This window comes from Amblyraja radiata, chromosome 1 (genome assembly GCF_010909765.2).
Source record: "Amblyraja radiata isolate CabotCenter1 chromosome 1, sAmbRad1.1.pri, whole genome shotgun sequence".
Lineage (NCBI taxonomy): Eukaryota > Metazoa > Chordata > Chondrichthyes > Rajiformes > Rajidae > Amblyraja > Amblyraja radiata.
In genome coordinates, this window is record NC_045956.1 from 108614017 (window position 1) to 108627552 (window position 13536).

At 35.8% G+C, this 13536-nt stretch overlaps 1 protein-coding gene across 4 annotated transcripts in view; it reads right to left on the minus strand.

The window, feature by feature from the left end:
* Positions 1–1890: 1890 nt before the first annotated feature.
* Positions 1891–13536, minus strand: part of usp46 (ubiquitin specific peptidase 46) — a 59996-nt gene continuing 48350 nt past the window's right edge. For 2 of the 4 annotated variants that reach the window (XM_033028729.1, XM_033028735.1), the window contains exon 9: positions 1891–10028. In XM_033028729.1, coding sequence (XP_032884620.1) covers positions 9927–10028 — 102 coding nt within the window. In that variant the 3' untranslated portion in view covers positions 1891–9926. Of the gene's footprint in view, positions 10029–12167; positions 13333–13536 lie in introns of those variants that run through there. The other 2 variants (XR_004413319.1, XM_033028744.1) reach the window with 2 other exon arrangements.

Below are 13536 nucleotides of genomic sequence, written 5' to 3' on the forward strand. Positions count from 1 at the left end.
ACAAGGGCCACATCTAACTCCCTCTTAAATATAGCCAATGAACTTGCCTCAACTACCTTCTGTGGCAGAGAATTCCAGAGATTCACCACTCTCTGTGAAAAATGTTTTTCGCATCTCGGTCCTAAAAGATTTCCCCCTTATCCTTAAACTGTGACCCCTTGTTCTGGACTTCCCCAACATCGGGAACAATCTTCCTGCATCTAGCCTGTCCAACCCCTTAAGAATGTTGTAAGTTTTATAAGAACATCTTGGCTAGAGGCTAATTCTGGGGCATAACTATTCAGTAGTATTGCCACAATGCTATTCATTCGTATTGGACTTTGCTTTATGCAATATTGACAAATTTAATGAATTAGCATTTCAGCTAAAATTGAAATTTCTGTTTTAAATTTGATCCAATGTCCCTCTTCAGTCATGGATCATTTCATTTTTCTATTTACTTTATTTGTATCATTTAAGTCTCCTTTTCAATCATTTTGCAATGTTACTAGAAAAGTTCTATTTGCCAATTTTTCCTCCCACTTAATCTGGCAGAGGTCCCATTTTAATCTTAATATCCACATTGTGAATCAACTCTTCCACTTGTTTCATTTTTAGGAGCAGTAAGTGGGAAATAGCAGAAAGTCAATAATTTGCAGCATACATAAGAATCAAAGGGAGGGAGATAGAGATAGTATGTGTGGGGGAAATGGAACTAATACTGGAGAAGATATTTCCTTTAATGTAAAAGGTCAAGCAGTATAATAAACAAAAATACTGTTACTTGGAAAGAGATCTGGAAAGCGTTGGAACGGATCAGGATGTTGGACAGCATGACTGATGTTTTATGTGTAGGGAAGAACTGCAGATGCTGGTTCAAATCAAAGGTAAACACAAAATGCTGGAGTAAATCAGCGGGACAGGCAACATCTCTGGAGAGAAGAAATGGGTGACGTTTCGGGTCGAGACCCTTCTTTAGACTGATGTTTTATTTCAGGCTTCTGACTTTTTCTGATTATATACTTGCATAGGAGGATAGTTAATATTTAAAGAAGGTTCAAATCAAGAGATGAAAGGGGTGTCTTTTGAAGAAGATCGGGTTTAGCCTATACCTATTGGAATATAAAATAGGTGATCTGTCAAAATCCTCGAGGAGATGTAAAGTGGAACATTTTCTGCATTTCCCATTAGAAGGGCAATATAAAACCAGGGGTGTTATTTCATTAAAAAAGAGTCGCCTATTTAAAAGTGAAATGAGAAATTTCTTCAACGTCATGAATTGTTGGAACCTTTTAAACCAGAGAGCTACGGAAGTTAAGTTATTGAGACTATTAAAGGGCATGGGGAAATTGTTAGACGGCAGGGAAATCAAGGGTTACGGAGGATCAAACAGCTCTGCCATCGCCTTGTTGAATGAAGGAAGCAGGCCCAAGGGGCCAAGTAGGCAACTCCATCTCTTATTGCCCAAGTAGTGGTAGTCATCAATGTTACCTGTTTCTCTGTCCACAGATAGCAGGTAAACGCATTGTTTTTTCAGCAGATTTTCATTAGTACATTGTAAAACATTGTAGCAGCACATGGTACATTTCAACATGTGGTGAACCAAAATGCATAATATATTTCCACACAATTCCTTGACACAAACTCTCTAGGAGAACAAATGTATGAGGTTCAAAAGGAACACCATCACCTCTCGAATCACATGATGCCTTGGCATGAAAATACATTAATATTTATTCATTAATTGCTGGGTAAAAAAATTCTAAATTCATGTAAAAGCACAATAATCAACATGTGCTGCTGTGTTTCAAGACAGTAGCCAACCTCTCCCTGCTCAATAAACCACGATCAACTATTAAATACTAGCCTTGTTTCATTCTTAATAACTGCCACCATTTTTAATCACATAATTTTTGGGGGAATATTTCATCGTAACGTTCTACATTGTGTCTAGATGAAACAAAACAACACATTATCGTTAGATTTTATTGAACAAAATACAGATTATAAACAAATTCTGTATACATCCATTGTCATGATCCCCAATTTCATGAACACATTACATTTTTATCAAAGTGCACTGTGGGCACACATATATACTGTAGGTACATTAATATGTAACAACTTATTTTCCCATTAGTTCATTCTTCCAAGCTAATTGTTAACCTTTTGGAAGTTTTACACATAACCTGCTTTCTGCTGATATACATTTATTTACTCAGTGTTTGATGCTGTTTTGACCAAATATAATGATGGAACAAAGGAAGACACTAGGATTAGGAGCAAATTATTCACTGCTTGCCAGGATTACAACATACATCTTGTGTACATTTTTGCAGTGCAAAATGTTGGCACTATATTATTTGAATGCCAATTTAAAGTATATTTATATTTTCCTGAATGATCCAATGATTAAGATATTTTTATGTACCCACCAAATTTCATCTGACATGGGCATTGTGTCATTTCACTACAGCAAATTACAATTTCAAAACAAAATTAGATATTTTGTTGTTATACACACTAGCTGTTATATGAAAGAAAATCTCCCATACATATCCATTATTCTAGATTTGGCACCTTTTAAATCTTTAACTTTCCAATTAATCTTTTACAGTAGTTTACAAAATCCCTTAACACTCATGTGTACATTTAATCCATTCGATATTGAAAATGCGTTGCAGTTTTCATAATATATCCATTTCATATGCATGTTGCTGGTTTCTGTGCATTTTTACTGTCTACAATGTCAGTATGGGAAATTTATAGAGCCACGGATACTGAACCTACATTTAAAACCAGTTGCTTTTGAACATAAATGTCTCACAATATTACATTTGGCTAAAATATAATGCTAGTTTATCACTTTATAATTTATGACAGTGTAGGAAAAATATATCCAATGAAGCAGAGACAAATAGTACAGTGAAAATATTGATTCTGCAGCATTTATTTGTATCAAGGTGTGCAAACTAGGCCTTAAAAGGTACCTAAAATGTGCAATGTATGTCATGTACAGGGATGTGCTAATACAAATCATTAACTTTGGGTCATTTAAGTTATTTAATCTATTAGATTTCATCATCAGCCAATAGAAAAAGATCAAATGTACATTTAGTTATCACAACATTCACAGCAATATTGTAGGCTGAACATAAGTGTGTACACACTAAGGTAACCAGTAAATGATCAATTTGAAAGTCACCTTTTTCTTGTAAAAGGCCCATGTTCTTCTTCAGCATTAGAAAGGAGTTCAGTTTAAAAGCTGTAATGTAGGATGGCAATATAAAAGCCATGGCACCATATAAATAGAAATTAGATTATTGCTGGAAGGGGTGCTGAAGCATTGAAACAGATACTGGATGGACAACACTGAACACTGTTCCTTCCAAGTGTGACTTGCCTGGTTTCATCTTTAGATTGCACTGGCCCATTTTTACATTGACAATCATTCTATGTTGTGAGGGTTGAACAGCTAGATACACTATAAATACTAAAACTGCCCACACTTTGAAAGGAAAAAAAACTTCAAAAGAAATGTACTTTGCTAAGATCAAACACGAACTGTTCTGTGGTACAAACATCTGAACACAATAATGTTCGGCAATCCTAATTTAAATGAAAGTGAAGTGTTATAAGGAAGACAGAGAATGAATCTGTTGAGCGCATGTGTTATGTCTTATAATTTAAAATCAACATTTTCATGGACAAAATGTCTTCTTACTAAAGGAAGGCAGTGAATGTATAAGCAGCTCAAACTGCTTTTGTCTCAGAGGGACAAATATATAGACTGACAAGTACAAAAATGATTCTTGATCCAGTGAGGTTAAATAATTAATCAGTAGCTGTAATGTATAGGATACTGAACATTTTGAAACTGCATGACTTGATCATAAACACAAGCACGAAAATTCCTATACAGATTGGACAAGAGGCGCTTGTAAAAACAATAATTCTATCAAAACTTTAAAAAGGTAGTGGTCTGTGCTTTTTCCCCATCATTTTTGGTGGATGAGTGGACAGGCACAAGTTAGCAATATGTAAAAGAGGGAAACCACGCACATGTGCGCGTTATTTATAGTAAAATATCAATGCCAAAATTAACTAGTTCATCTCTCTGCATTCCTCCATATAAACACACAGGGCACCAAAAGACTATAAAATTTAAGTTTTAAAAGGTGCAACTGAGATAATCCTTAGATCTGGGGACCGGAAATAATTCTGTAATTTCATCCACGACTGAAGTAAATAATTTCCACTAATCCTTCTTCAACTTGTAATATAGTGCCCAATTTTGAGTTATTTAATTAACTTCCTAGCTTATCTAGCCCTGTAATGATTGCACAATTATACCAGAAATATTTTACACAAATAAAGTGAAAAGGACTCTTGTAATTATTTTGCTCTTCACAAGGCTGAAATGCAATATGTTGATTGATATTATTTCCATATGCTGCCAAAATGTATCTTCTCCTTTCTCCCCCTCCCTCCCCAACACAATACTCGATACTCAAGATGTATACTGACATGTTCAACTGACCCTGAGCAAGACATTTGGCAAATGCTATCAGCAATTTATATTATTTGTTACAAAAAGTTCTGGCAAGAAAATTTATAACATTGTTTAGGATCCACCTTATCTTTAAAGCTCACAGTACCTCACCAGAAAAATAGGACAACATAATACCCAAGGTTAGAATGTCCACAATACGTATGACTTAAAATAATGAAATTGCTGATTTAACTAATACAAATTGTTATTCATCCTATGGAGTAAAACACACCCATAAATTCTCTTTCTTTGCATCATATATGCTCATGTTGCTTCAACTTCTTACCAATGCACTGCAAGGTTTTACCTTGATTTAACTTTTAATTTCAACCAGAGGCAACAAATCTGGAATATTGGTATAAATATACACAAAATCATTTAGGATGATTTGTGTGAATTAAGAACAGAAGAGGTGGTCTATGGGACACAACTTAATATTCTTTCATTTCTACATGTAAATGTTTATTACAAACTGGGAGGCTAAGAAAATGTCAGGAAGCACAAACTCCTAAACAAAATACTAGTGTAGAGTCACATTGGCGTACTTGTCAGTTTAAACAAAGTAATCATACAATTAGTGTAAGCATTCATGTCACTAAGATTGGTTGCCTTTCAGATAGAGTGAAGTAAAAACAAGAACACTTTAGCTAATAATGCATTCACTGTAAAACAAATGTAAATTTTTCAACACCCCAGGCAATGGCAACACCCTATGGCGAAATCTCCTGCAATCTAATTGTTCCAATTAATAAAAAATAAAAAACTGCAGATGTTGGAAATAGTAATGGAACAGCTAGGAATACCCAGCAGGTACACCATAATTATGTTAACGTTTCAAGTTAATTGCCTTTCATAAGAAATAAGAAAATGTGAGAAAACAAGCATGTTTTAAGATGCATGTTTTGAGTGAAGAGAACAAATGGAAATTCCAGGATAGAAGGAGTAAACAATACAAATCATGTAGTACCAGCTGAATTTGAAGATTTATTGGTCTGCAATTCATAGAAATCTTAAATAAGATAATGGTGGAAATAACCATCAGGTCAAACTGACAAACTTTCAATTCTGACAAAAACCACAAAGCTGGCTATCGTAAGTTATTGAATTAAATGTCAAGTCCCAAGGTCTGTACCTTGCCAAGTCAGAATACAATATATTCTTCCCCAAGCATATGTTAGCATTGGAATGGAGAATTAAAGTGACAGGCTCAAGGTCACTTTTGCACACTGAAAGGTGAAGTTCTGAAAAATAGTCGCCCAGTAGAGAACCATTCATTGTGAGCATAGGACACAAAGCACTAAATTGTAAGCAATACAAGTGAATCATTGCTTCCGCTGGAAGGAGTGTTTGGACCTTTGGATGGTGGAAATGGAAGAAATAAAAACAATTAGGAATTGTAACTTTTAATGTTGCACGGAAAGGTGGGTTGAAAAAGTCAGTGGGTATTGGTGGAGATAGAAGAGTAGCAGGAAATCAAAAAGGGATCTCTCTCTCTGGAGTGTTGAAAGGTGAGAAGCTTTGTTAGGTGGTGGCATCTTGCTGAATGTGATAACGATTATGGAGGATGACCTGTTGAATGTTGATGTTGGTGGTATGAAACATGAGTATAAGGGGAACTCTATACTTGTAACAAAAAGGTACAGGAAATGAATAAATGCAGCTTATGGTGAAGGGGAGACCACAATTGAAGAAAAGGTTCTCAGAAGCATTGATGTACAAAGTGCGTCATTGGAACAGGTACAACACAGCCAGAGAAATTTGGAAAATGGAATAGCATCCTTATAGTTGTCAAGTTATGATGAGTCAAGGTAGCATGGGATTCTGTTGGCTTAGATTTTGGTGATAGACCTTCCTTCTGAGGTGGAGATAGTCAAGAAAATGAAGTGTGAGAAATGGACCACGTAAAAGTGATTGGAGAGTGGAATTTGGAAGCAAAGGCACTGAAAATGTCAAGTTCTGTACTAGAAAATGCACCATGAATGCAGTATTAAGTATACTGGGAAAAGAGAGATGTCCCAAAAAGGACTGAAACAAGGACAACTCCATTATTGACTATTGGGGCTTCCTACTCTGTACAGAATTAATAATTCACATTCATAGGGTGCCACACCTATCTTGATAACATCTCCTCCCAATAGTGTTTCTTGCAAGTACTCCATTCCATTTGCACACAGTTCCACCTGCTGTTTTGCACCTGTTCCAATGACTTTAGACTTCCCATACCAGTGTTCCCAACATGTACTGTGGATTAGAACCACCAAAGTTGACAAGAGCTCTCAACCCCATTGGCTCCATTTTGGCTCTCTACCTTTCTCCCAGCATCAAGTAAATCTGTTCCTCCCCATCCCATTCAGAATTCCAAAATAATATCTGATTCAGTCTTCTATCTCCACCAACACCATTCTCTTCCCTTCTCACAGGACCATTTCATGTAACCTCCAGATATGCAACATTGGCCATGTTATCCCTTGCCTTCCCACCATTCAAATTATTTTTCCAGATGAAGCAGCAATTCTTTTGTATACCCAATTTAGATCACAATTTAGTGATATTTATTGCTCATTATACAATTTCCTCCACGTTTAAAATCTAAGGATTGGGTGACTGCTTTGCAGAAAATCACCATTCTCTCCACAAAGATGACTCTCAGCCATGTCAACCCCCTGCAGACAACTCTAAAGCATTGGATTCTCCAAAATTTCCTCAAGAATCCGATGATCTCCATCTAACAAATCAATGTCATCCGAGGACCACACTACGATAATTACCGTCTGATATATTAAGACTAAATATGGTAAACCAAGGGAAACTGAAACAAACAATATTGTTCAACGGGGCCAAGACACAGTGCTTAAGGTTCAATATTATTTGCCAACTTTCAAGTAGATTGGGGAAGGATACGTGATCTGGAAAATGTTCACTTTATCCATAATGGAAAATGCTGACTTCAGAGATTCAATTTGGGGCAGTTGGGAAGGTGTCAGAACATTGAATCAAAACAAATTGTAAATTTAACATCCTAAAGGTATATCCATCTAATCCACATCTAGAACTATGGATAAATCCCACCAGCTTTGAAAACTGCAAACAGGATCCCTCGCTAATTGTAATAGAGACCTTGAAATACCTATCAGCTCCAATGCTGGAAGAAACATGGCCTTGGTAACTTGTAAAAACCCTGCACTGCATTCAGATAAGCATTTTATATTAAAGATTGCTTCAAGAAATCCTTTAACTAGATTTCAAGGAGATCAATATTTAGATGATCTGATCTCCCTGTGTTTATGGACTTCATTAGCATACCAATTAGCTACTGATAGCAGTCTACATGGAGCATCAACGGAGGTAATTTTTATCTCCATGCTTTTTATCCGTTAGCAAATTAAGATGGTCAAACAGACCATTTTATTGAGCTTAAAACAGATTTTTATAAAAATAGTGCAACATTCCTAGGTAATATAAACAAGTGCTACGGATGCTGGTCATCAGTAAGAAGCAAATACAAAACCAATTTCAAAAGTGGAAAGTCACATAAATTGAAACTCACTACAATCCAATTACTTCATAAACTCCAGAGTCAGGCTGCAACAAACTGATCGCAATATTCACTTAAAACTTCACTGAAACCTAATTTGTCAGAACTTCTGTAAAGGCAAGTAACTGCACAGTTTAGATACAATGTTTGTGTATAGAAAATATTAATATGCTATTATTTCAATAATGTAAATAACCAGGTCAATGATTCTTGGAAGGATTAGAGGCATGAGGATATGACTGTCAGTGGTAAAATATGTCTACAGCATTTTAGTCTGATGTGGACTACAGATTGGAACAAAGAACCTTAATTTAGAAATAAATATAAAAAGTACATGTTTTATAAAGGCTTTAAAAAAAAAAGAAAATCAAAGTGAGATGAATCTTGAACATGGAGACAGGAAATATTAATCAAGTATGATTTTAAATTAAAAGAAGCCCTTTCATTTGAAACTTGACAAACCAAATTTAGCAATATATGATCTGAAAGTAAATAGACCAAGAGATTGTATCTTCTTCAAAACAAATGTGTTCAGTCAAGCATCCATTGTTCTACTTTCAGTTTTGTTCCTAAGCATTTTGGTCAACATTTTTGTTTGCTCTTTGAAAAACTATTTCCATCCATTCCCAATATTTACTCAGTTTGTCAATTATATTTTCTTCATCCTACCTCGGGCTCTAATGTCAAAGCAATCCATTGTTGATATATTTATGTGTAGGAAAGAACTGCAGATGCTGGTTTAAATCGAAGGTAGACACAAAACGCTGGAGTAACTCAGCAGAACAGGCAGCATCTCTGGAGATAAGGAACGGGTGATGTTTAGGGTCGAGACCCTTCTTCAGATTTATTATATTCTCATAAATGATATGATTCAGAACAAACACTAGATAACACCCCAACATGTCATTTAGGTACATTTGATTGTTAGAAACAATAATTGTGGACCAGCCATATTAGATGATAGCTACAGGATTCGGGTATATTGGGAAAACATTTAAGATGCTTAAACCATTAGACTATCAAAAATTATACTGCACCATTTAAAAGTGACTTTTGATAAGATTCGGTTAATTTATAAACTCTTTCATTGCACATTAAAATGAAATAATAGTTCATGGTTTGTTCCCATTCTCTTGATCTTTCAGCTAGGAGTTTTCTCACATGCAAAGGACAGAAACTATTCAGCCATTCAAAAAACTAAATGATCAAACTAACAGTTTCATTCTATCTGACATATACCTGCTATATATTTGAATGGCATTAAAGGGCTTTTAACACAAAGAAAACAAAACCGCAGTATGAAGCAGTAAGCGACAATATTTGCAATTGCACGGAGGGAAACAAAAATCAACCAAAATACAATCAATTTCCTTCTACAGTCCAGTGAATCTAGTCATTTTGGATCAGGCAATCTTGCATTCCATCACTGTAGAGTTGATTTATATTCTCTCTTCTCCATTATCCTCTAAAACCAAGTGTAATGTTAGTAAAATAATCAAATGCTTGGGGTCAGCAAGGAAACCCTTAGAAGGGGGCGGCAAGGTGGCGAGGGAACACTGCCAAATCTATTGGTTTACTGTAATGTTTTCTTTTAAAGACTTGCATGCATACTTGCATTTCCTTTGTTAGAGTTTTGACCAGATGTTCTCATCAAAACTACTCTGACTTACTTCTCCCATGCGATCATACATTTGCTTTTAGCCTTCAATTGCCTGGAGTATGATTGTAAATCCTATCCCGACACCCTGAACAAAAGGCCCTAAAAGGACAATGCATGCCCTGATAATTGGATGGCAATGGCCTGATCTCTTTTGGACTAGATAAATATCCTTCTGATTATTTAGGCCAGTTCTTTCCATGTTACTCTCTTGATTGATAAAATAAAATATATCCAGATTCTGAGTTTTTTGAAATGTCTGAAGTCAAACCATAGAATTCTTCAATAGACTGAGCATCAATTTTCTGTAAAAGAAACAGAATTCTTTAGTAATTTTTGAATTTTAAATATAAACCAATACAAATTCAAATTCGTAATGTAACATTTAGCTTTGAGAATTTTCCAGGCACAAATCTAATTGCTTCTTCCAAGTATCTGCCCTGGCCAATTTCTGCTTAATGTAAGTGTAATTTGCTGATTATTTTGGCAAATTAGGTAGGTTTGATCACATCAGCCAAATATTTTGATCTCCAAACAAATATAGTTTTACTCCTTTTGGCATTTGCAAAAAGATAAAAATATTTAAGTATACCTTTGTTACAAAACTTGTTAATTTCCAGAGCATTACAGTCTTAAACATTAGCTCTTCTGTTATTTCAGCATTATAAGGTGTTCTTATAATACTCAGGATAATAATCTTTTCACATTACATTTTCCATGTTATCCCAGCTCTGAGTCTCCAGTTCCATGTCACTTTAAAACAATTTTCTACGCATTTTCTATTTTCTTTGATGAAAATTCAGTGGCAGAGGGGGGTTGCTGTGCAATCTACCACATCCTCACTATTTACACCCGCAGTCAAAAACATTGATAGATGTGAATGATATTGGCTACACTCTGCTCCTTCCATTATATTATTGAAGTGGCAGCATCACAAGATTATGTCTCCTCTCACGTTTCCTATAGCCCAGGCTATGTATTCATCGTATACGTATGTTGCAGATATGGAGGACAGGGCCAATGGCAGTTTTTTAACAAGTGACATAATGAAAATAACAAAACATTCAGCCTTTTATTAACTTTAAATCTTCAAATGAAATGGTCTAACTTCCTCAGTTTCTGAAGGGAGAGAAAGTTGTTGCTTCATTACTCCAGGCAATCCACATCATGAGCCTGCTTTCAATGCCCTAGATATGTGGCAAATATCATAGTTGTCGTAGATGCCTACCGACTTTACATAAATCACGACCCCTAGATTATAGAAGCTAGATTAACACCAAGGCTGTCGGGTAGCCAGTAGTCTTATTTCACTGCACCCAGCAGAAAATGTGGATATTAATTAGGAATTTTACAAAATGACTGTACTAGCACTAACTGCAAAGTCTGGAATTGGGTTAGCAAAAGCAATTAAATATTTCTTGATCAGAAAGCAAATGTTGGGAGACAGGGAAAATGTAAAGGTATTAGTGTTAATAATTATAAATGTTGTAGTAGCAGTGCACAAGAATTTAACACAATAAATCCTAACAAAATATTTTTGGATTGAATTAAATAATATCAAGGAAGCAATTATACAATGCAAGGTACATAATAATCTACCAAACAGTAGAAATGAAACCAAGAAAGATATCTGTGAACTAAGTAGAAAAGTGTACATAAACAAATTAAATATGTGTATTTTAAAATATCCAAAAATTAACCCATAGGAACATTCTGATCAAAAACATGGTAATGTTTGAAATACATTCAACATCTAATTCAATATGGGAAATCCAATATGGGGTAATGTGCTACTTGACCAAGTTCTGGGTAATGAGGAAGAACACAATTAAACTGAGCAGCTATTTGTCAGAAAACGTAACCACAATCCAACTCGGGGGTCAGCAAAAAAGATATTGATTGTCATAAAATGTGTAAATCGAATTTAATCATGGATAGGAAAGGTTTAGAGGGATATGGGCCAAACATGGGCAAATGGGACTAAATTAGATTGGGCACCTTGGTCAACATGGACGAATTCTCCATGTTGGACTCTATGACTCTAATCCATAGAAGTGTGATTAAATGCATTTGGGGATATGGTAACAGAAATTGCTGGAAAAGCATAGCAAGCTAGACAGCATCTATGGAAAAGAGGAACAATTAACATTTCACATCAGGGACTATCAGAACTTCAGTTTCCACAGGTGCTCTCTGACCTGCCACTTTCTGTTGTTATTTCAGATTTCCAGCATCATCTGGATTTTTTAAATTTTCATTTGGGTACTCCAACATGGCAAGGGAATAGGGTGTTCAAAAAGGAACTGCAGATGCTGGAATATCGAAGAAGGGTTCTTCAGACTGAAGAAGGGTTTCGGCCCGAAACGTCGCCTATTTCCTTCGCTCCATAGATGCTGCTGCACCCGCTGAGTTTCCCCAGCAATTTTGTGTACCTGGCAAGGGAATAGACTGTGTGTGGTTATGGACTGAGTGGTGTGGACCTTGGACTGCATAACCATAGATTCTTACAGGTTGCAGAACAAATCAATAAAAGGCATTTAAGAAGCCATACAGTTTACTTTCCTTTATTGGTTAAGGCAAAGACTTGTAGAGTAGAGAGGCTATTCTGGCCAAGATAACAAGATAACAATTAGAATGCAGTTTAAGTACTACTCATAGTTCTGGTTACAATTTTACAGAAAACATATGATTGCATGGAGAAAGTGGAAAATTATACGAATGAAAAGAAGAATTGTACACGGTGCTTCACAAAATATTTGACTGACATGAGATCTGGGGCTCAATTGAAGCAGGAAAAAAAGTAGGAGAGAATTTACAGCAAGGTTAGTCCCATATTGCAGCCCCTTGTCCCCATGCAGTTTTTAACAGTGATTTCTGAATAATGATCAGAGATATTCATTCAGAGATCATTTGGATTAGAGTCAAATGCACAATGGCCTATTTAATCATTATTGAGACAATGTTAGGAGCACACAGTGTTGCATGTTGCACAAGGACAAGGTCAAATTTGGTCATATGCCTATCTTTCCTCATTTCTATCCATGGTTAAATAATCTACTTGGTCAATATTTTGACTTTCTCACCAAAAGCTCATCTATAAAGACTGACAACACAGGAGACATAGTCCACCATGCCTGTGGAAATGAACATCAGCAGGACAGAAACATATTTAATGCAAATGAAAAGAGGGGAAAAGTTAAAAAGAAAGAAAAACGATTTTACACGGCACCTTTATTATATTCTGGATGTCCCAAAGTGCATCAAAACCAATTCATTTGTATTGAAATACAGTGCTAATTTTATTTAGGCAAATATTACAGCCAATTTGTGTACTTCAGGGTCACAAGGACTAGCTAATCTATTTTGGTGATTTTGGTAGAGGGGTTGTTTTGGCCCAAACTCTTGGGGAACACCACTGCTCTTCCTTGAATAGATCTGTGGGATCTTTTACATCTCACCTGTGTGATGGCACCTCTGACAATGCAGCACTCCCTCAATACTGCACTGAAGTGACAGCCTAGATTATGTACTGCAGTGGGTCCTGAATCCACCAGCTTCTGACTCGGGAAGTGAACGAGCTACGAGTGAGCCAAGTGACACTTGAAAGCTCTAAAGAAGAAGATAGTTAATAGATGGGTAGCAATAAACACTAAGAGTTCCAACTTCCCCAGAATTAATCCTAGGTCCTATCATATTCAAATGAATAAGTAATGACTAAACATATTTAGTCACAAATCCTGCTCATCCATTATTGTTATTGCTGAGCTACATTATCTTAGAGTCAGTCATACAGTGTGGAAACAGGCCCTTCAG